Source organism: Heliangelus exortis, chromosome 22, assembly GCF_036169615.1.
Source record: "Heliangelus exortis chromosome 22, bHelExo1.hap1, whole genome shotgun sequence".
NCBI lineage: Eukaryota > Metazoa > Chordata > Aves > Apodiformes > Trochilidae > Heliangelus > Heliangelus exortis.
This window is the reverse complement of record NC_092443.1, coordinates 6,388,855-6,409,092: the sequence shown is the minus strand read 5'-3', so window position 1 is coordinate 6,409,092 and position 20,238 is coordinate 6,388,855. Positions and strand designations below refer to the sequence as shown.

Here is a 20,238-nt window from a genome sequence, read left to right as displayed (position 1 = left end):
AGTGTCCTGAAAACAAGACACTTACTAGCTGGATGGAGAGTACGTGACTGAACTCATGAGAAAACACATGCTCTGAATAAACAGAAGTAAATAAATTAATTTTGAAAAAAAGATTTATGTAAAGTACTCAGAGGGGAACATTATGCTTGCAAATACTTACGCTTTTGAGTAACTTCACACCAGTAGATTAAGCAACTCCAGAATAATTATTCATATATCTAATAGTAAGTGTGCAAGTATTTGCTGATTCAGAGCCTGTGCTTATGTTCTGTGAAAGAGTACAATGGTGCCTTTCCCCAGCCCCCAAACTCTGCCAAGGTTTTAAGGCCTGCTCAGGCAGAAGAGCTGAGAGCTGGTCCTGAGATTTGCACCCACCCGGCTGCAGCAGCAGCACTGATTCCCTCGGGCAGCTTCTCCCAGGGCACCACTTCAGCAGCTGCTGAACTGTGCTGGAAAGTGATTGTGTCTTTTGAAACAACATTCTTGTGGATCATGCCACAGACACATTGGAATATATGTTTGCAGTGTATCTTAGAATATTTTGTGGATACTAAGCAGCAATTAGAGTCTTCCTTTGGAATCAATTCATTTCCTACCACTGTGGTAGCAGGGAGGATCTTATTGAAACTAGGATTTTTAATATTATTACACTAAAGACTCTCTCAGTATCAGCATCTCCATGGGGGAGCATTAGCACACTGCAATGTGTAACAATTTCTCCAGTTCAGGAAATCTTGTTGTATTTGCAATGGGGCATTTGGGGCATATATTATATATGGGACATATATTTCTCATTTCCACTAGGCATCATCTTTCCATCTCTCTAAATTACTCCCTCCCCCCCCAGAAAAAAGCCAACAAAAAACAATGTTGAATTTTTTTGTTTTTTCTTTAATTATCACACAAAAATACATATTTTTTTAATCTTTGGACCCAGAAGCCACTACCAGCCTTTAGGGCTGTGTGTGAAAGAAGGCAGAGAGCCTTGAACAGTGAAGGAATAGAGCTGTAGTTCAGAATATCCAGTTATTAATATGGTTCAGCAAGCACCACTCTAGAATACTTCACTGGAGAGACTCACTAGCCAGGACAGGAGGAAGGTTTGTTCCCAGTCCAGGGTTGCAGCCAGAAGAAAGTGGGATGCCAGGATTCTGCAGAACACTTTGCTTTAAGGACAAGCTACAGTAATGGCTATGTTACTTTTCAGACAAGCTTCTTGAACACTAATTAAACAAAGCTTAGAGTGTTTCTCTTGGTAGAAAGTCACACCAGGGTATTAAGTTTTGCCTCAAGCATAGTTATGTCCACCCCTATACTAACTAATTCTCTGGAACATTGGTGATGATCTTCCTTGAGGTAAGGTGCTCAAAACCAAAGGCAGGACAGTTGCAGATTTAGTTCATGTGGTTATGGCTACAGGTCCCACCAGTGTTCAAAGGTATGCTATGATCTGCATCATCTGCTTATGTATAAATATGTTCTCAATTTCATCACTAGCATGTGATAATATTGAGCAGAACCAGACTGCAGAACCCTAGGTCAGGATGTCTTTTGTGCTTCAAGTGGACCTCTGATGGCTTCTGGTTATCCAAGCAGCCCAGCAAACCTTGACCTCTCTGGACTATTTGCTTAGCTTGCTCTTCAGGTCATGATGAGAGAGAGCAACAATTCTTCCTAAAGTGGAGGTAGTATTCAAAGCTGCTTATCCCCTAAATTGCTGGGGCTGTTTTCTCAAGAAGAAAACTATCTTGTTTTGACAATTTGCCTTTCCTCTGTCCACAGCAGCTGCTGCTTATCTCCTAGATGTAGTTTCTTCCAGAGGGAAGCTTGAGGTTACAGTGACAGAATTAGAATTATTCATCTCTTTTTTTTTTTCCACCTGGTCTCAGCCATTTTCCGAAGGCTGAAGGACGAGAGATCACTGCTGGGCAGGCCACCAGCCAGGGGAACCTCTGGAGAAGTTTCCACCCAAGCAGGTGAACCGTTTTCTTATTTCATGTAATTCCTTGTGGCGCGGGAGCTGGGCTTCCCAGGCTCAACCTGGGTCTCAACCCAGGGTGGGACTCGGGGGACAGGACAGAGCCCTGGGGAGCGGGGGGTGCCAGAACCCACTCCTCCTCCCGCGGGGCCCTGGGGTAGACACCAGGGCGGCCGGTTCCGCTTTGCTGCGCGGTGCGTGTCCCTAGGGACCAGACGGGGGCTTGGGGGGTCGGCGCGGTGCCGTGCGGCGGTGCCGGCGGTGCGGGGCGGGTCTGGGCCCTGCGCGCCGCGGTCCGGCTGCGGTGGGCGCGGAGCGGCGGGGGCACGGGCCTGCGCAGCGGCGGAGGGGTCCGAGCTGCGCTGCTACGGCTACGGCCGCGCTTCCCGGGCCCGGCGCCTCCCGTTCTGCTCCGCCGGGGGAGGCTCCGGGCCGCGGCCTGCCCGCCGCTCCCCGCCCCGCGCCGCTCCGCCCGGGCCCGCAGGCCGCTCCCCCGCCGCCGCCGCTCCTCCCGCCGGGCCGCACCGCGACGGCCCCGCCGGGCGATGAGGAGCTGCTTCTGCCTGCGACGGGGGAGCCGCGACCCGCCGCCCGCCGCCCGGGCAACAGTTAAGTGTCCCCGCAGCCGCCGCGGCCCCGCGCTGTCGCCGCGCTCCCCGGCGGGGGCCGGGCCCGGCGGGCGCTGGGGGCTCCGGCACGGCGGGGGCGGTGCGTCCGAGAGCGGGGCCCGGCCCGGCCGCCCCCCGGCCCCTCCGCGGGCGGGGAGTACTCGTAGGGCCGGAGCGCCGCGGCTCCGGGGAGGCGGCCAGGCCGGGACAGCCCCCTTCCCCCGCGCCTGGCGGCCCCGGGCCCGGTCCGCGGGCAGGGACAGAGCCCTCCTCGTTCCCCCGGCTGCCGGCGGGAGCGCCCCGGGGCTGGGCCTGACGGTGTAGGGGTGGCGGGGGGACCGTGCCTTGGCAGCGCGGTTGCGAACGGCCGAGCCCCGTCTTGGAGCCCGTGCTCTCCCGGTGCGGCCGCAGCGCTCTGCTGGGCGGGCAGGCGGGCAGCGGAGGGAACAGGTTCGGGGATCAGCGGTGGGGCAAAGCCCTGGTGACCTTGACCTGCTCAAGACTTCACCACCAATTTTGTTACTGAGTGCTTAGAGAATACAACAACAAAAAGGATTTTGCGTGGTCTTTTTGCTGCTTGACTTCGCAGCTTGACTGCCTGTTTGTCTCACTTGGTCTCAGGTTTTGGCGTACCTGAAGGTGATCATGTGGGCTCTCTTTTTACAGCATTGGCTGGAGCAGTGATACTGAGCTGCCCGTGTTTTATGCTTGCCTCTTGCATGACCGAGGCTTGCGAGTTTTCTCTGAGGTTGCTGGAGAGGCTCTCAAAGATTCCCCAAGCTCCAGTTCTTCCTTGGCTTTCTCTTAGCTGGGGTGTTCACAACCTGGCCATGCTAACGCAAGCAGAGTCCTTCAGCTGAAACAAGACAGGCTGGGCTTGGGCAGGTGTTCAGCTGGTTTGGCTGAAACCTGAGTTTCTCCATTTTGTGTTTTATTTAAACTGAGTGAGAATGTGCCAGTCTATACCTTAGTGGATCTTGTGTGTCATGTGGCAGGTTGCGAGTGTTATCCTAGTGTTATCCTTGTAATTTTTATTTGAGATTGGCTTACCTGCTGGATTTTGCCAGCGTATTGGGACAAAAGCTTAGTTTGAGCTTCTGGAGGTGTGAAATAAAACACCCATTTCAGTCATGTACTGTGTGCTGCTCTTAACAAAGTGAATCCCAGGCTTGAGGGTCCCTGTAGCCCCCAGGGACTTGTTTGTACATATGCCAGTGTGGCAGCAACTGAGCTGGGTGTCATTTAAATTTTTCTGCCCTGGTGTAAGATTGTATGTGGAAACCTATTTTGTTTTGAAATAGGACATTTCTCAAGTGAGCGTCTTTAAAACTGCTGTGAAGCATTACAAGGTCTCGATTTTGCTCATTCTGTGACTTAAGTTCCTGTTTCCATCCAGTTCAGTCACAAACTGCACAGATTTTGCAGCTGGTATGGGGCAGCTGTCTGGAGGATGAGAGCTGGGATGCAGAGGTGATTCCAGACATATCTTTGTTTGGGGCGAAACGTGAAACTGGAATTGCCTGCTTGTGATGGAAGCTTCCAGTGCCCTGACCCTGTGTCCTGCCATGGTCTCCTGTTTTTCTGATTGAAACTATGTGCTATTCCACGAACAAAAATAGAAAATTGGCTGGGGCTGTATCCTGTTGCTGGATGCAGTGGGAGGACCAGGAGAGTGAAGGGGTACATCAGCATAAGTTGTGAGCGACCTGTGCTGTGCCAGCAGTACCTACTGCCTTTTCAAAACAATGGAGCAATAGCCCAAGCATGTGAACAAAGTTTTTAGCAGTGTGCCTGATTTGTTTTGATGGGATTATTTCCCGCAGGGTGCAGGAACTCAGTGGGGTAGTTGATAATTTTTTTCCAGTTTTGCCTTCACTCGTACTTTTCTGCCTGTGGGAAGAGTGAGTCAGTGTCAAAGTGCAGGGCTTAGAGTTGAAGAGGAAACAATAAGACCATTCTCTCTCCAAGTCTCTTGCTATGTAACTTCAGAATTTGACCCGCTTTGCTGGCAGCGTGATGCTTCTGTAGCAAATACATCATCAGGTCTGATCTGATCACGTAGCCACCAGATTTTGAACTTGCCTAACTTGTTAAAAAGGAACACCAAGAGGGGAAAAATGCTGTACATACAATAATACATAGATTTCTGAAAATGTGTGGCTTTGCTATATGTGTGCCCCAGCCAAAGACCAGTGTGTGTGTTATCAGTCACCACAGTGGAATTCTTTAGCTGACCATGAAGCCAGCAGAAAAGTACACCTAGAAAGCAGAGAGGAGATAGCAAGACAATGGGTGAGACTGACCAAAAAGGATATTAACAGTCTGTCTTGGGTGCTGGGAGAAGGGGAGGAGTGTGTGAGTGTGGTCATGGACTGCAAAACAGCCTGTTCTGGGGTAGTGAGGTGCCCTCACTTTGCCATCTCCGCTGGGTGACAGCATCTTCTCCTGCAGCCGTTCCACACTGTTCTGCTGAGTGCTGCTCAGGACTGGTGCTGGCAGGATGCACTGTAAGTTTCTGGTGGAGGCACATCCTTTCCCTGCTGGCTTTGTCTCAGTGGCCCCTTGGTGGTTTGAAGCTTCTTCCTGCCCCAGGGCTTGCATCCGGCTTCCCATGGCTGCCTGGACATGCTGGGGGCTGGATGTGGCCCTGCAGTTGAGACTGACCTCCAGGGAGCATGCTCCCAACTAATGGGAAAAATATCCTTCTAATTGTTTTTGGCTGTTTTCAGAATAACGCTGCAGCAGGCAGAGGGCACGGGCAGTTGGGCAGAGCTCAGCAAGCACAGTTTAGTGCAGAATAGGGAGAGTCCATCTCCAGCTCATCTGGTTTGAATCCTCTGCCATCATGATGTTAGGCGGGCATATAGGTCAAACTTGTGTTGTTTAAAGAGAACTCCATTAAAATAACAAGCTGTCTAATAGGAGTATTTATGAAATCCTGCTCCTTAATTTAATCTGTTCTTTCATTGTTTGTTTTTTAAGTTCAAAGGCATGATAGAAAAGAAACCAAACTTTGCAGACACCCTGGGGGGAAAAGTGTGATGTAACTAATTGTCTGTAGGATTGCCCAGCCAGAGATTGCCCTCTGACCTGTGCAGAGTTCACAAAAACATTTACCCGAGTGTGCAAACCAATAGCTGCTTCTCCGTATCTGTTCCAGATGCATCCTTGATGCCACCCGTGCAGTGGGACTGGGCCTGCTGCAGCACAGCCAGGCCAGCACCCATCACTGCACCCCTGGCTGTGCTGTGCTGGCTGCCCTGAGCCTAGAGTTTGGTGTTCTGGGCAGATGTCCCCTGCCTGCCCCCTTTGCAGGGGTATGGCAGTCCAAGTAGGGAAGGTGCTGGGTGCTGCACAGGGAGCTCAGCTGATGCAGGTGCTGTTCTGGGCCCTGCACTGGTGCTGCATTGTGCCTCACCCTGTGGTTCTGCCTCCTGGCCTCACCAGGCAGAAGGCCCTGCTCTCCCTGCTTAGCAACTATAGAGAGGCTTTGTGTGAGCCGGCACAAAGTGAGGATTGATGCTGTTTCCCTTCCCCCAGCCATGCTGAGCAGGACTCAAACAGCTGGACAAAGGTGCCCTTCTCCCACTGGCCAAGGATGGGATGCTGTTAGGCTGAGGTTGTGAGACTCCCCCAGGATCTGAGACAGGTCACCACCCCTCTGCATCCCCCTGAGCTGAGGTGCTTGTGCTGTTCTGGCTCCCCCTGCTCCCCTTGTCTGCAGAGCGATCCAGCGCTTCGTCAGGGCAGGTTTGGTGGAGTCACCAAGGGAGCAGATTCGCTCCCCTTGGCACAGCTGCAGCTGTGCTGAAACCTGCTGTATGGAGTTCTTGGCGTGCTGGGGAGTATCATCACTTACCTGGATTTCAGTTCAAAATGGCCTAAGAGAAGCTCCTATCAGCATGCATTATCTGCATTATCTGCCAGCTCCTCCCTATGTGTAATAACAAGTAGTGACTTGGAAAAGTTTTTGAAAACGTGCATCTGTATGAAGAGCAGACTCTTCAGTTCTTTGTTAATTCCACACTAGGCTTGCTTGGTACTGTGTGTTTTAGGCAATGGATTCTGGATTATTTGTGAGACATCTGGAGTTGGTGGATCGGCACATGGGCAGCCTGTGGATTTGTCTGGGCTGTGCCAAGTGCCACCAGTGTTCCTGTGGGACACTCCCTTCCTCACCCTGAGGACAGGGACCCCATCAGGGGAGGATGAGCCCCTGTTGTCCTTTGAAGGCTTAAACTGAATAGGGAGCAGAGTGGGTCCGCTTTGTTCTGTGTGTGTTGGATGCTTGTCTATGTGCATGTGTCTAGAGCTCACTCCTGGGTTTGTTTCATCAGCAATAGTTCTTTCACTGTTACTGGTCACTAGCTTCTGTTGTTTTGGACTTCTCAGGTAGTCTGGCTGTTCGTGTGACATTATTATTATTTACATAGGGCCCAGACCTGCTCTTTTTTACTGCCTGCAGCACGATGTTTGTTCAGACTGGGCACTGTGAAGTGTAAACCCAGGTCCTACTGGCACCAGCACTCACCTCTGCCTTTCTAGAAGCAGTAAGTAACCAGCCATCTACATGGCCTAGAAATGCTGGGGTTTAATTGCTCTGAGGAGGGAATTGAATTAGGTAGCTCTGGTTCACAGCTTGTCTGGCTGCGCAGCAGTGACGCTTGTTTACACAAAGCACTACCCTTTTATCTCGGGGTGCGTGGGGGGTGGTTTCCTGGGGCATTCCTGCCTGAAAGCCAGAGAAGACCTGCCCTAACTGGCTGCCTCTGCAGGAGACCACATGCTGAGGCAGTGGCACCTTTCCCCATCCTCCTCCTCAGCCAGTTTCAGCAACTTGTCCTCTCCTTCTGCTTCCTGCAATAGCATCTCTCCGAAATTGGTTGGTCTTACCCACTGCTGTCCCTCTTCACGTATCTCCCTTCCCTGAAGTACTTGGTGTCTCATTTCTCCTGGAAGATGCTCAGGCCTCTTCAGGGCCTCTGTCTGCTTTGCATCAGATCCTCCTGTGCTGCTTCATCTGTGTTCTGCTGGTGTTGAGGCTCTCTGCAGAAAGTGTGGGTTTGTGTACAGCGCCAGATACATCTGTGCTACTACATGAAAATGATCTTGTTCAGGAGGGTGCAATGGGACTGGAGACTCATGGGGGAATCCTTAGGGTGTCTAACACCCATTGTGGATGGAGCCATTAGGAGCAGATTTCTTGCTGCTTGGAATGGCATAGCCGCTTTGGCCCTCCTGTCTCAGGGATGAAATTTGGTCTCTGTTTGGGAAGGAAGGAAATGAGATTGGGTTTTCCCATCATTGCTAGGTGGAGACCAGCCCATGCTAAGTATCCTGGAAGCAACAAAATCAATTGCAGAAGGGACTGCTGGCCCAAATTCCAAACCTATTGGGCATTGCACATATGTACCCTCTTATCAAAAGCAAACGAAAGTGCAGAAGGTGTGTCTGGCCTAATCCTGTGTTTAATTTGGCAGTCTGCAGTGTGTCAGCACAGGCACTGTTGCATGCATGCAGGCTCTTGGTGCTCTGTCTTCTGCTGAGGTGTTCTGCCAAGCAGCCCTTTAATTCTGCTCCTTTCTTTTAGGATCAGTCCATAATGCCTGAAGTGCGAGACCTCTCAGATGCCTTGCCCGACTTCCCGATGGATCCCATCACGGGGGTCGGTGTGGTTGCATCCCGGAACCGAGCACCGACAGGTTATGATGTAGTAAGTAGAGATATTTCAGCTGCTGTTGCTAATGCTTTAGTTCTGCACTAATGAGGCTTTACTTTGCTGGGAATAGAGTCTTTTCCAGAGAGGGTTTACCTTCAGGTCTGTGCTTTAAGAAGCAATTTGATATCCAGCTGCCCACCTCACAGCCCACAGCACTTAGAGCTTTCCCTCAGTGGAGGTTTGTGGGTTCTTCATCTGTGCCACTCCAGAGGAGCATAATTACCTGGAGGAGGGGTTTTCAGAAACAGCTGGCCACTGTGGCATGCAAATTTAATAATCCTAGTAACATTCATCCTGAAGGAGTCCTAAGTATTGCACAAATTATATCTCTGAATAAATGGATCCCGCATCAGCTGTTTAATCCCACATATCAGCGCTGCACAATGATGATGAGAAGCTCTAGAATGAGAAGCAAGAGTTTTGCATCTAACTGAAATTGCAAGGATGATTTTGATGGACAGAATGAAAACCCCTAAACTAAGCTTTGACAGGAGGCTGGGCAGCAGGAAAAGGCAGCTGGATATAGCAGAGATGAATATGTGAATGGGTGAAGGGAGATCACTGTTTAACAGCTGCTTGTGCCTTGATTTGGTTGTTCTGTAACCAACAGCATGATTTTTCTCCCCATAAATTAAGTGTCCCAAACAGAGAACTGTCATAAAATATTGACCTTGCAGAATTCTCTATGGAAAGGTTTGACCCATAATCCATCTGCTCATCCATCCTGCTCCAACTGTGCTACATCACACTTGGGGTTTCTGGAGTTACACAATTTGAGTAAGCTTGGGAGTGGAAATCAGTTGATGTGAGGCTTTGCTCACACCTTTTCAGCTCTGGAGCTCTGCATACTGTGTTCAGTATGACAAGGAAGAAAATTGATCAGGCTGAAGTAAAGACAGGAGAGGTGGAATGGTGAAAAGGCTCCTTAAAGACCTGGAAGGTTTTTGTATTTATTGCATTTTCCTGAGTGCTGATTACCTGTGTGAGCCAGTCTGTGTAATTAGCTGCTTGCCCTGATAAAGGAGCATGGGACAATGTGAGAGTTGTGATAACAGAATTGCATTCTGCCTAAATGACTGGGCAGAGAGAGCGCTCACCCCAGATAGCCTGTCTGCACTAACTAAGTTTAAACTAAACAAGATAAAAGAGTCTTCCTGTGGCTTAATCCAATTATGGTGGTGTTGTAATAATGCGTGTGAATGTGGGTCGCTCTCTCCTAGGGGGCACAGAGAGGAGGCTGCCTCTCCTCTGGTTCTTCTGCCTTCCTCTGTTGCAAGGAACTCTTTGTCTCTGCAGTCCTCACTTCAGGCTCTAGGGATATGCCTGTTGTCTGCAATTGTCTTACCCCTAGCACATACTTACTCCTTCAGCCTCTCACATGGCAGATCAGACATCTGACTCAATGCCTGGTGCCATGAGCCATGGTTGTTTTCCTTCCTACCATACAACACCTGCTGTGATGGGGCTGCTCCTGGTACCACCCTGATGTGGCAGGGTGTCGTAGTGCCCAAACCCTTGGGACAGTGGCACACAATGTGGTGCTTTTCTTACCTGGATGTCTGGGAAGGTGGTCCTCTGCACAAGTCAGGGCTCTGGAGCAATGTGTGGGATTGTCATTTCCCTGTGACCTCTCAGATACCTGGTCTGTCTGAAGTGGAGGCATGGAGCTGAGGGTGCAGAAGATCATGGAACTGAGGGTGCAGAAAGTGTTCTGAGACATTGGCAACATGTGGATTTGGGTGGTCTCAGGCTTTTTTTCTCAAGATATGTTATTTCCCTAATGAGACACCAACAGCTGCTTGTTGCTTTGGGGTGTAAAGCCTTGATGGAGGCAGCTGTGGCAGCACCATCCTAGGGGTGAGCTCCCTAAAGCCTTAGTTGTTAGAGGTTTGCCTCTCATCTTTTGGGAAGCATTAACACCAGTTTATCTGCGGATGCTGTTGTAGTCCCCTTAGGAATCTGATCGTGCATTGCCTTTTGCTAGGGCATCCTGCAATATTCAGTTCGTTCTACAGATTCAGAGTTGCATGGGAAAGTAACAGACAAACTGTATTTCACTGATGGTTTTGAGTTTTGTGCTGATGGAACACTCAGTTCTCTCTGAGACAGCAATTTACTTATAAATTTATAAATTATATAAATAATATATTATTTATAGGCTTTACCCAGTTTCCCTTTCATATAGGTTCTTTCTTGAATAAGCAACCATTGTATTATTCTTTTCCTTCCTTTTCCTTTTGCTTCCCTTTGAAACAAACAAGCCAAGGCATGAGTACTTTCATCCCAGTAAGTGTTAAATGCCCAGGGGATGTCCTGGTCTGTGTGCCAGGTTCACATGGAGCCCTGGGGCTCGGCACACTGCCCAGCTGGAGTTGGTGGTGTGGCAAAGCCCAAGGTGTCAGACCTGGAGGAAGCATGGTGAATGGGCCAGATTTTTTTCCCCTCAGTACTTAATTAGTCAGAAATTTCCACTGCTTTTTTTGTCTGCTTAGAAAACAGCTACTGACATTTGTGGTGACTGGCCAGGTCTTTTAACAGCTGAAGAACTGAAGACTTGATTTTGTGAAAATGTAGAAAGTGTGCTTAGATCTGGGAATCTGAGCCTAGATTCCTGAAAATCTGCCCAAACTGGCAAGACTAAGTGTATGGGTGGGGAGGAAGGAGAGGAAAGGCGGGAGGTGAGGAGCTTGGGTAGGAGAGGTGTGGTTCCTGTGCAGCCGCGTTCCTTGCTGTGGCTGAACGCCAGCTCCACACTGGGGTTTGCTCTGGGGCAGGAGCTGAGCATGCTGCTCGCCCAGGGCTGTGCTGGAGCACCAGCTGTGGGGCAGACAGATTTAGTGGGCTGTGTGCCAAAGGCCTGTCTTGTGGTAGCAGTGACCCCATCCTGGGTGCTGGACAGCAGGTAGATCACCCCACACTTGGAGAGGTGGGCTGGAGGACACCTTCCTTACTGGGTGTCATTCGATCAAGTCCATTTGTTTGTATGACATGCTTAAGGAGAGTCTTCCCCAGCTCCATGATGAAAAGGATCACTCCTTGTGCCTGCCATACTGGGTGCTATGTCCTCTGTCTCACTTGTTCGTCACTTCTTATCTGAGCAGAGGGCCTCAGTGCCCATCCTGCTGGTGGTTCTGCCTTGGCTCCATTCCTGTGCTGTGGGCACGCTGCCCAGGTGGAGCAGCACTTCTCAAGCACAGCTTTGTTTTGAGAGGTAGTGGGGATCCTCCTTGCCTGCAGGAGCCCAGTAGATGATGCAAGAAGTTTCCTGTTTATATTGCACAGTTTTCTTTCCCCTTGAGTTTTCTGACAGGTTAATGCATGCTTGCGTTCTCCAGGCTTAGAAAAAGTCTTCAGCAGAATTATGTTGGGGCAGAGCACTGGGGACATCACCTGCAAGTGCTGCATTTCAGCAGAAGCAGGAGTGGTCCTTATAATGTCTCCCTATATGACAATATTTTTTCTAATCAGTCTTCTCTGAAAATCTTCTCATCAGGCCTCTCCCTATTGGGGAGAAAGCTGCACATGGATTTTATATATTTCTAACCTAGTGTTTTAGGAAAGAGCTGAATTCAAGGAAAAGTAAAGCAATAAAAATTCCCGACAAAATCATGTTTTAAAATGTTACTCTTGGTAATGGTGCATGTTTCATTGCAGAAGTCTGACCGCAAAAGCTGTGTGTGATGTACAAGGGCTTGAGCTGAGCAGAGGGTTGTGGACAGCAGTTGCCAAAATGCAAAGAGCAGCCAAAACACTTTGCTCATCTGACAATAAACACGACTTTTCTCTCCCACACTTGGAATAACTGGAGGGTCTTGTCAGCACACATCTCTTGCTTCCTGTGCCCTGCATGGAGTCTCATCCTGGCAAAACATGGGTGCAAACAGCAACTACAAATGTCAGCTCTTTGTTATCAGGCTGTTCTGGGGCCAAGGTCTTAATTCAATAAGATTAAAGTTGGAAGAGCTGCAGTGGAATGGTTTGCCCCCATCAGAGAGGCATTAGGCAGAAGTTCAGCTGTGCTTCTGTGTAGCTTTCGACCATTCTAGAATCTCCTGTTGGGAGCCATCAGTGGGGCAATGGTCTGGTGGACTGATTTTATTTCTGCTACCCTTTTCCTTGGGGGCTTTTACCAACTTTCACTGTGCACAGTCAGTGCAGAGCCTTTCTACTGGACATGGTGATGCCTCTTGCCCACTGCTTGAGTCAGCATGAAGGTGAAATCTTCTCCTGCCTTTGCTCTCCATGCTGTGTCCACCACTGATTCAACTGGATGCAGGGGTGTGTTGGAGTGGGATGTTTGCAGGATGTGTCCTCATGCAGCACTGCTGCTGAAGTCTGCGAGAGACCAGGACTTTTCCCTAACGGCTGCAAGCAGCTTTTTGGCCTGGGAGTCAGATTTCCTCAAGGGCTTTTCTGTGAAAATAATGCTGAGATCGGGCAGTTTCTGTGCTTTGTATGCAGCATCCTCACAGCTTGCCCCAGTGCGTTCTTGCATGCAGGGTGGTAATGAGAGCCTCGATGTGCTGACTTTTCCAAACTATTGTTTGGAGACTAACTAAAGGTGCTGCTTCCTCATTAGAATAGCCTTTGTCAGAGCATCTTTAATCAACAGACCCCTGAGAGACAGTGTTTCTAGAACTTCTTTTTCTACCTCCTCTTGGAAGTTCTTTGCACTGTACCTTGTGAAGAAACTAATGAGATGCTGTGAGAGTCCAGGCAACTGTTAATTAGAAGAGGTCTGAGAAGTATGGCACATATATTAACTTTATCTTGGCTCACATGTCTCCTCTCTCCCTCTGTCTCTTCATCCAGGTTGCACAAACAGCAGATGGCTTGGATGCTGACCTCTGGAAAGATGGCTTATTTAAAACCAAGGTCACACGATACCTGTGCTTCACAAGATCATTTTCAAAAGAAAATGTAAGTCCATTTGCTGAGTGTCTGCATGATTTGCATTTGTGCCTGGTGTGCTCTTACCCATGATTCATTTTATGGACCCAGTTATAATTCAAGCAGGCATTTCACTGAGTTTGGGTGACTCAGGAAGCAAAATACCATGGCCAGATATTTTCATGTTGTCTTTGTTCTTCATGAAAAGAAATTGCTGGGAAAATCTGCAATAAAAGCAGCAGAGACGGAAACGCTGCATTCCAGCAGCTGCCTCATGCTGGCATTTCCTGCTGTAGCAATGGGTACTGTGTGCTCATGATCCTGACAGATTTCTAGCTGTAATTACCTAGAGAGAAGCAAATGCTGCAGGTGGTGTTGATGATGTGAACTGAAGGTATCAGTTTCTGCATCCAGGGGCATTGTAGGTATTTTCTTGCAGGGTTAGCTTTTCTTTCTTTGTTGCCTTTGGTGCTGGTTCTTTAAAATTTGCCCACATTGTGTGCATCCTACCATATTCTTGTGATCCTCTAGCATGGCTATTAAGCAGAAGTTAATTTCTGATTAGTGGCAGTTGTCTGCCCGCATCTTCCCCAGAGGAGCGAGACCATGTGCAGTGAGAGCCTGATGCTTTCCACTGTCTTTCTGGTTGAGGCTAGTGTGGAAACTTCCTCTTTTCTGTAGGAACTGTTAAATTCTACAATGAATGCACTCCATCTAGTGGGTAATCCTGCTTTTAGTCATAGTCGTCAGGGTATGGAGATACCATTTTGTACTCATTCTTTCGGCAGTGACAGGAACAGACAGGCGACGGCAAGTTCAGAGGTTGATCACAGGTCCTGGCAGGAAAGCTGGGGGCTGCCAGTTTCCAGCATTTGACCTTTATTCCTTCCACTTCCCTCCCCACCTCTAGATTGAAATAAAGCTCCAGAACTATGGAAAATATCACTTCCTGGGGTGGATGGACAGTAATTGTGCTTTTCATCCTGGAATACCTGCAGTAGCAAGAATAATAGCCCCAGAATAGGGGAGGGTATAAAGATGTGTGATTATTTGAGTATTAAGTTTATCTGTGGCTACCTTAAATTCGAGGTTGTCAGAAATAATTACAGGATAGTAGCAACTGCTGGCTACCAGGGACAGTGCAAATACCCTCAGCCAGTGCCTGTTGTGTGTTTGGCATGGAGCTCTGCTCGGCAGGGTTTGGGAATACGCTCCTCATGCTGATGAGATCGAGTGAATTAAAGGAGCGTGGAGGAGACTTGGGGGTCCCAGCTGCGCAGCAGCCGATCTGCAGTCACGGTCCTCTGGCTGCTCAGGGCAGTTTTTTTGTTCTTAGCAAAACACTGGGAACTGTTTGTCCTGAAGAACATGTTGCAGTTATCAACTTCAGATGCCTGGTTTATAGTGGAGACAGCCTGCAGCGTCTCTTTATCAGAATCATCATCATTCTCTACAGGTTACAATACCTGGCAGATAATGTGGGCATTGCTGGTGTTTGAGTGTCATGGTGAGGAGGCCCTGAATGGTGCATCTGGCAGATGTTGGCCCTCTGTGCCTTTTCTCCTGTGGATATAGCAGAGCAGTGATTCAGCAGCTAACAAACGTAGCAGAAGCATCTCTTTATTTAGATAAATAAATCATGGAAGATGAATCAGCAGTGACCACTTCATCTAACATTTGCTGTGCCAGAACAACAATAACTGATATGTTCATGCTCGGCAGCACCCAGCACTGTTTGCTCTGTGTTTCCTTAGCCATGGCAGGGACAGAGCTGCCCCTTTGTGCAAGCAGAGGACATATACTGTGCTTGTGTTTGTGTGGAGGGCTACAGGCATGGACATATTTGGACTTGGTCCCCCCTAATTTCAGAGGCTGCAAAATTAAATAGGTTTTAAAATAATAAGAGGTTTCCCTGAAATATTCTGCCAGATAAAAACTCCAGGAGGTATTTAGCAACCAGTAACGGTAAAGTACACTGACATGGTTCGATGGCTTAGGATGAAATTTTAATTGTTCTGTATTGCATTTCTGTTTATAAAGGTTGTGCAGTAGCTAAAGTGTGTGTGCTATTCCTCCATACATGAATCCAGATTATTGGCAGCAATGCTGGCTTTAACAAGAACTGCAAAGAAAATGTGGTCTCTAAACAATTGTGGTGGCTGTCATTCTAAATTGTGTTTTGAGCTGTTCAGGAATTGATTAATAGGACAAGGCATCAGTTCAGAATTCATATGGACTCCAAATGAAGTTCTTTGTTCCAAATGGCCTGTTCTTCTGGAGTGTGTCTGCATTTGGAGCTAGAACCATGTCTATTCAACCCTAATTAGCTAATGCATGTAATAACTTTGGCTCTGTATATATGAACCATCTTCCTGTAATGCTTTCTGCTGTTACTGTCATGGAAATGTTATATTGCTGTTGTGTATTTGAGTGTGTGAGAACTAAGGTGACCTGCTTTGTGGATAAGGTGGTGGAGGCAATACTTTGAACTGCTGTTTTTCCAAAGGGAAGAGTTTGGTTTTGCCTCTAAGGATCCAGAAGTATGGCAGTGGATGAGGTGTAGGAATCTGTGAGTGCTGGAGGTTGTCTGGTATCTGCTAGTCAATCATCATGCAGTTCCTGCAGGGGGGGCAGTTGCAAATGTTGGTTTCGTGTACCTCTTTACCCTTAAAGTTAGTGGTCAGATACAGCGCAAGGTGTCTTGGGGCTCAGCAGGTGAGAAAAGATGGGTTTGAATTTGGTGACATTGTCATAGTCAACTGTTTATTTTCCCTCTCCAAAGAGTCATCTAGGAAATGTCTTGGTTGATATGAAGCTCATTGATATCAAGGACACCTTACCTGTGGGCTTTATCCCCATCCAGGAGACCATCGATACACGTAAGTTGGTGTATGTTCTTCAGTCCTGATGCACCAGTACCTGTGTGGTTGGGTGGTGGAGGGCTGTATCCTGGGCAGATGGATGCTGTTGTCACTGCTTCTCGCTGAGGTTACATGTGCATGTTTGGGGGCAGCTCTGGACTGCAGTGAAACAGCCTTTGGAAAATACCATCCTGATTTCTGCAAGGCAGAAATTACTTTGCTGCCGCAACATTTAAGCCGGTCATTCCCCAACAGTGTATTCAGATCCCCCGAGACCAGTGGCAGCAGCAGGACTTGGCTGTGCAGGGGGGGCTGGGGAGAAGCCTGTGGCTGCAGGGTGCTGGGGGGCCACAGGACACTGCCAGTGCACAGCTGCTTCTGGAGCAGGGCTGCTACCAGTGCTAGTCGGTAATGAAATGCAGCCTGGTTATGGTTAGAAAGGAGTTACATGAGCCTGCTTCACAGGGAATAATTCTCCTGAGTCTACAGCAGATGAGGAAAGTTTTCCAGTCGCTATTGACCTGGTTCTGATTTGAGCCTGTGCCCTAGAATCTAAAGGCTCTGCAGCCCACTTTGCATGGATAATTCCTGGACATGTATGGCGTAGGGGAGAGTCATGGGCTTATCGTGCTTGCCCTTGGGAGTGTGAGACACTTAGAGTGTGCTGCTGGCATTTTTTGAAAGTTCCAGTGGAAAGGTGGAAGAGGGATTTGTAATTAGTGTAAAATGCAGAGATTGCAACCCATACGATCCTTAAAGCAGAGGCACTGTCTATATTAATGAAGCATTGCATACCCCTGCCTTCATTACCATGAATGAACACATTTCAATGGACTATTCGTAATATGTTTACTTAAAATTAATGAATCCAGTTCCTAAACCAAGTTTGCTACAGACTGCTGGCTCTAGCCAACTATGAAAGAGACCAGAGACAAAAGCAAATAGGCAGCTTTGTACCTACTATGACAGTCAAATAAGAGACACTCATTTTGTTCAGAGTTAAATTTGTGGTATATGTGTCTTTGTGGTCTTCTCTAAGTGACTTTGTAGTAAATACAATAAATATAGTACTCCTTCCTACATTCTAAGAAAATGTGCACATTTGGAAACTTTAAACCCTAGGCTTCTAAAAAATCAGCTTTAGGCACTTCAGATAAACCCCTAGTATTCCAAAGCAGGAGCAGGTCAGACTTCAGCGATACAGGTATTTAGCATCTCTAAAAAGCAGCACTGTAACTGCAAAGCTGCCTGCACAGATGCTGTATTGTGACACACCTCGCACTGTCTGTGCATTTATTGGTGCTGGAGCGACAGCAAATTTCAGAGCCCAGGATGGATTGCTTTCTCCAGGGTGCAGATTACAAAACAGGAGGAGCCTATAGAGACAGGGCTGCTTGCCATCTGTTGAAGTGAGAGCATATTTTTAAGCTGGAGGATATTTATTTATATTAAACTGAAGGGGTTTTATTTTGCAGGCACTTGTTTGTAGTTGTTGGTTGTTTCCAGATTTTCATTCAGTGTCTGCACTTTAAGTTTTCATTTTTTCGATAGACTTCTGTCATGCCTTTCAAGTGCTGCATTTACAGATAGAAACCTCACCTTGCTCACATGGACACTCTCAGGGACTCTGCAGAGTGAGACAGAGCAATGGTTTCCAAGGACTACAAACCTGTACCACTCACCATCACACACTGACCCATAGCTGGATGTGGACTGGGCTGCATGCTCCTGGGCAGTGAGCATTTACATGAATTCATTATATAGATAATCCTTAACTCTGATGGGCTTGAGTTTTTCTTGATGGATAACAAAGAAACAAGTGAAATTGCTCTGTGAGGCACAGCGGGGAAGGGCCATGCAGCAGATTGATTCATCCTTTGAACCCGAGTCAGTGCAGCTCAGTTTCCCTCTAGGAGTCATGGCAATTACTGCTTTGTAAACCTGGTTTGGCCCTACAAAGATACCAGGGCAGACACAGTGGGAGTATTGTTTTAGCACTTTCTGACTGAGGCAGGAGAGGCCATTATCACTCAGGGATGTGAGAGATTTGGGCAGACATCGACAGCTTTTATTGTTACCCACTCTGCCTTACAGTCTGTGTCTCTGCCTGCTCCTCCTCCCGGTGTAGCTGGCTGTTTGCAAGCACTTGGAAGAATAAGCTGACTGGTTTTGTCAGCAGCTTCCAGGTATGTTCCCAGAGGCGATGCCTGTGGGAGGGATATTTAGATACGACTTTCAAGGCTGGTAAGGCAAACTTTACCTTGGAAAGAGATGGAAAATGTGAGAAGTATATGGAATGGGAAAAATCACCTGCCATTTCTGTTCCATGGTGCAGTTCTCTGTGGCATACATGATATCTTCTCTGCAGGGGGGAGAAGGGAGTATTGGTTTATCACGGTGCTTAATAGCAAATCTCAGTGTACAGTGAGCTTCTGATAGAAAATTTCCCCAGTCACTGAATGGCTCTGCACTGTCTGGTTTGCTGACATATATCTGTTCTTTGGCTCCAGTTCCTGCCATAATTATCTTCTTAATATCAGGAGAGACAATAAATAACTTTTATACCCTAATCTTGCATAAAACCCACCATGTGTCCTGGGTTGTTTTTGCAGAAGAAGTAGCTTTCAGAAAGAAGAGGCTGTGCATTAAATTCATCCCTCGAGATTCTACAGAGGCAGCGATCTGCGACATCAGAATTCTGGGTAGATCTAAACAAGCCCCTCCTCAGTACACGTTCATAGGGTAAGTACCCCTCACTCCAGAAGCTGTTGTCATAAATTTAATTGTACCAAGACCATGTACCCTGTTTTTCTAGAATTATTAAATAGTAGCTTTTGGCACTGAAGCTTGTCATTAAAAAGCCTACATAAAAATAAGTGTTACTGAGTTTGTAGGAATTAACTGAGTTTGTAGGAATTGGATTTTTTTTTTCCTAATTAGACTGTTCTCACTAACCAAAGCGTGAAACACATCAGTGCTCGATACATGTGCAGCATGTGCTTGTAGCATTAATGTCTTGTGTGTTGATTACACAGGGAGTTGAACAACATGGGTATTTGGTATCGGATGGGCAGAGTTCCACGCAACCATGAATCTCCACAGCCTGCCACCCCTCCTTCCCAAGCACCATCTTCAACACCAGCTCCTAACCTACCAAGGTAAGTTTTCTGCTTTCCAGCATCTTCTGCTTGATGCTGCTCACTTACTGTTACTGACCTTGTCTGGTGGAATCAAGGCCAGGGTGACACATCAGTGTGAATGATTGCATGGGATGAGCTGATAATGAGGGAATGGGTCATTCTTTCAAATATTTGCCTACTGGAAGTTCCTTTGGCTGTTGTATCAAGACATGCAAATAAAGAAGGAAGAAGGAAGAAGAAGCCTGCAGTGGAAGGGAAAATACAAGCTACACTTTTTCTTTAAACTCTGCAGGATGTTGCAGTTTCCAACAAGTACATGCAGGTCATCCCTGGAGGGTGGGATACAGTGAGGCAGATTTCTCTCCTTAATCTAAGGGAGGGAGAAGCATTCATAAAGATTTTAATGCATGGGGAGACAAAGTTCATTCAGTCTCCAGAATCAATCCACTCATGATTTGAAGTACTGGCCCTGTTGTTTGTTTTCTTTTGGACCCAACAACTGTGGTCCAGTCTTGGAGCTGACATTGAGTATGCAGAGCTGACTGCTTATCCTGCAGTGATTGACAGGAGCAGTACTTCTGAGCAGAGGCTGGCACGATGTCTGTGCAGGCTGTTTTCTCTGTATTACAGACAGTATTTGTGTGCATGTCTAAATGTATGCACTTGTGTGTATACTTGCATATAACATTAGTCCCATATTTGACACCTTACTTGTTGGATTTCACTGGACGAAACAGTGTTGTTCAACAACAAACCAACCCAGACAAAGGTTACACTGAGTACTTTATACTCCTTGCATTTGCTGTGAAAACACAGCATCCAGTGTGAGATTGACTCCCACTGATGAGGCTCATCAGCTGAGCTCTGGACCAAGCCATTGCACGTCCTCTTCAGGTCCCTGTGGGCTTCTGTCTAATTAAGTGGACATGTATTTGTGCACTAGGCTTTTGATATCCTGCAGATACATTTACAGAATTACAATAACTATTCAGAGCTAGAATTCTGAAGTTGATAGCGGAGGTGGATTCCAAGGGGATCAGTT

General features: G+C 47.7%; 1 protein-coding gene across 4 annotated transcripts in view; it reads left to right on the top strand.

Moving 5' to 3' along the window:
- Nucleotides 1-2,191: 2,191 nt before the first annotated feature.
- The window catches only part of MVB12B (multivesicular body subunit 12B), a 57,571-nt gene continuing 39,524 nt past the window's right edge, over nt 2,192-20,238 (top strand). Inside the window, exons 1-7 of one of the 4 annotated variants that reach the window (XM_071765715.1) lie at nt 2,195-2,586; nt 7,020-7,136; nt 8,177-8,299; nt 13,118-13,225; nt 15,978-16,074; nt 18,669-18,798; nt 19,092-19,214. In XM_071765715.1, the coding sequence (XP_071621816.1) occupies nt 8,189-8,299; nt 13,118-13,225; nt 15,978-16,074; nt 18,669-18,798; nt 19,092-19,214 (569 nt within the window). In that variant the 5' untranslated portion in view covers nt 2,195-2,586; nt 7,020-7,136; nt 8,177-8,188. Of the gene's footprint in view, nt 2,587-2,657; nt 2,986-3,011; nt 3,226-7,019; nt 7,137-8,176; nt 8,300-13,117; nt 13,226-15,977; nt 16,075-18,668; nt 18,799-19,091; nt 19,215-20,238 lie in introns of those variants that run through there. The other 3 variants (XM_071765717.1, XM_071765716.1, XM_071765714.1) reach the window with 3 other exon arrangements.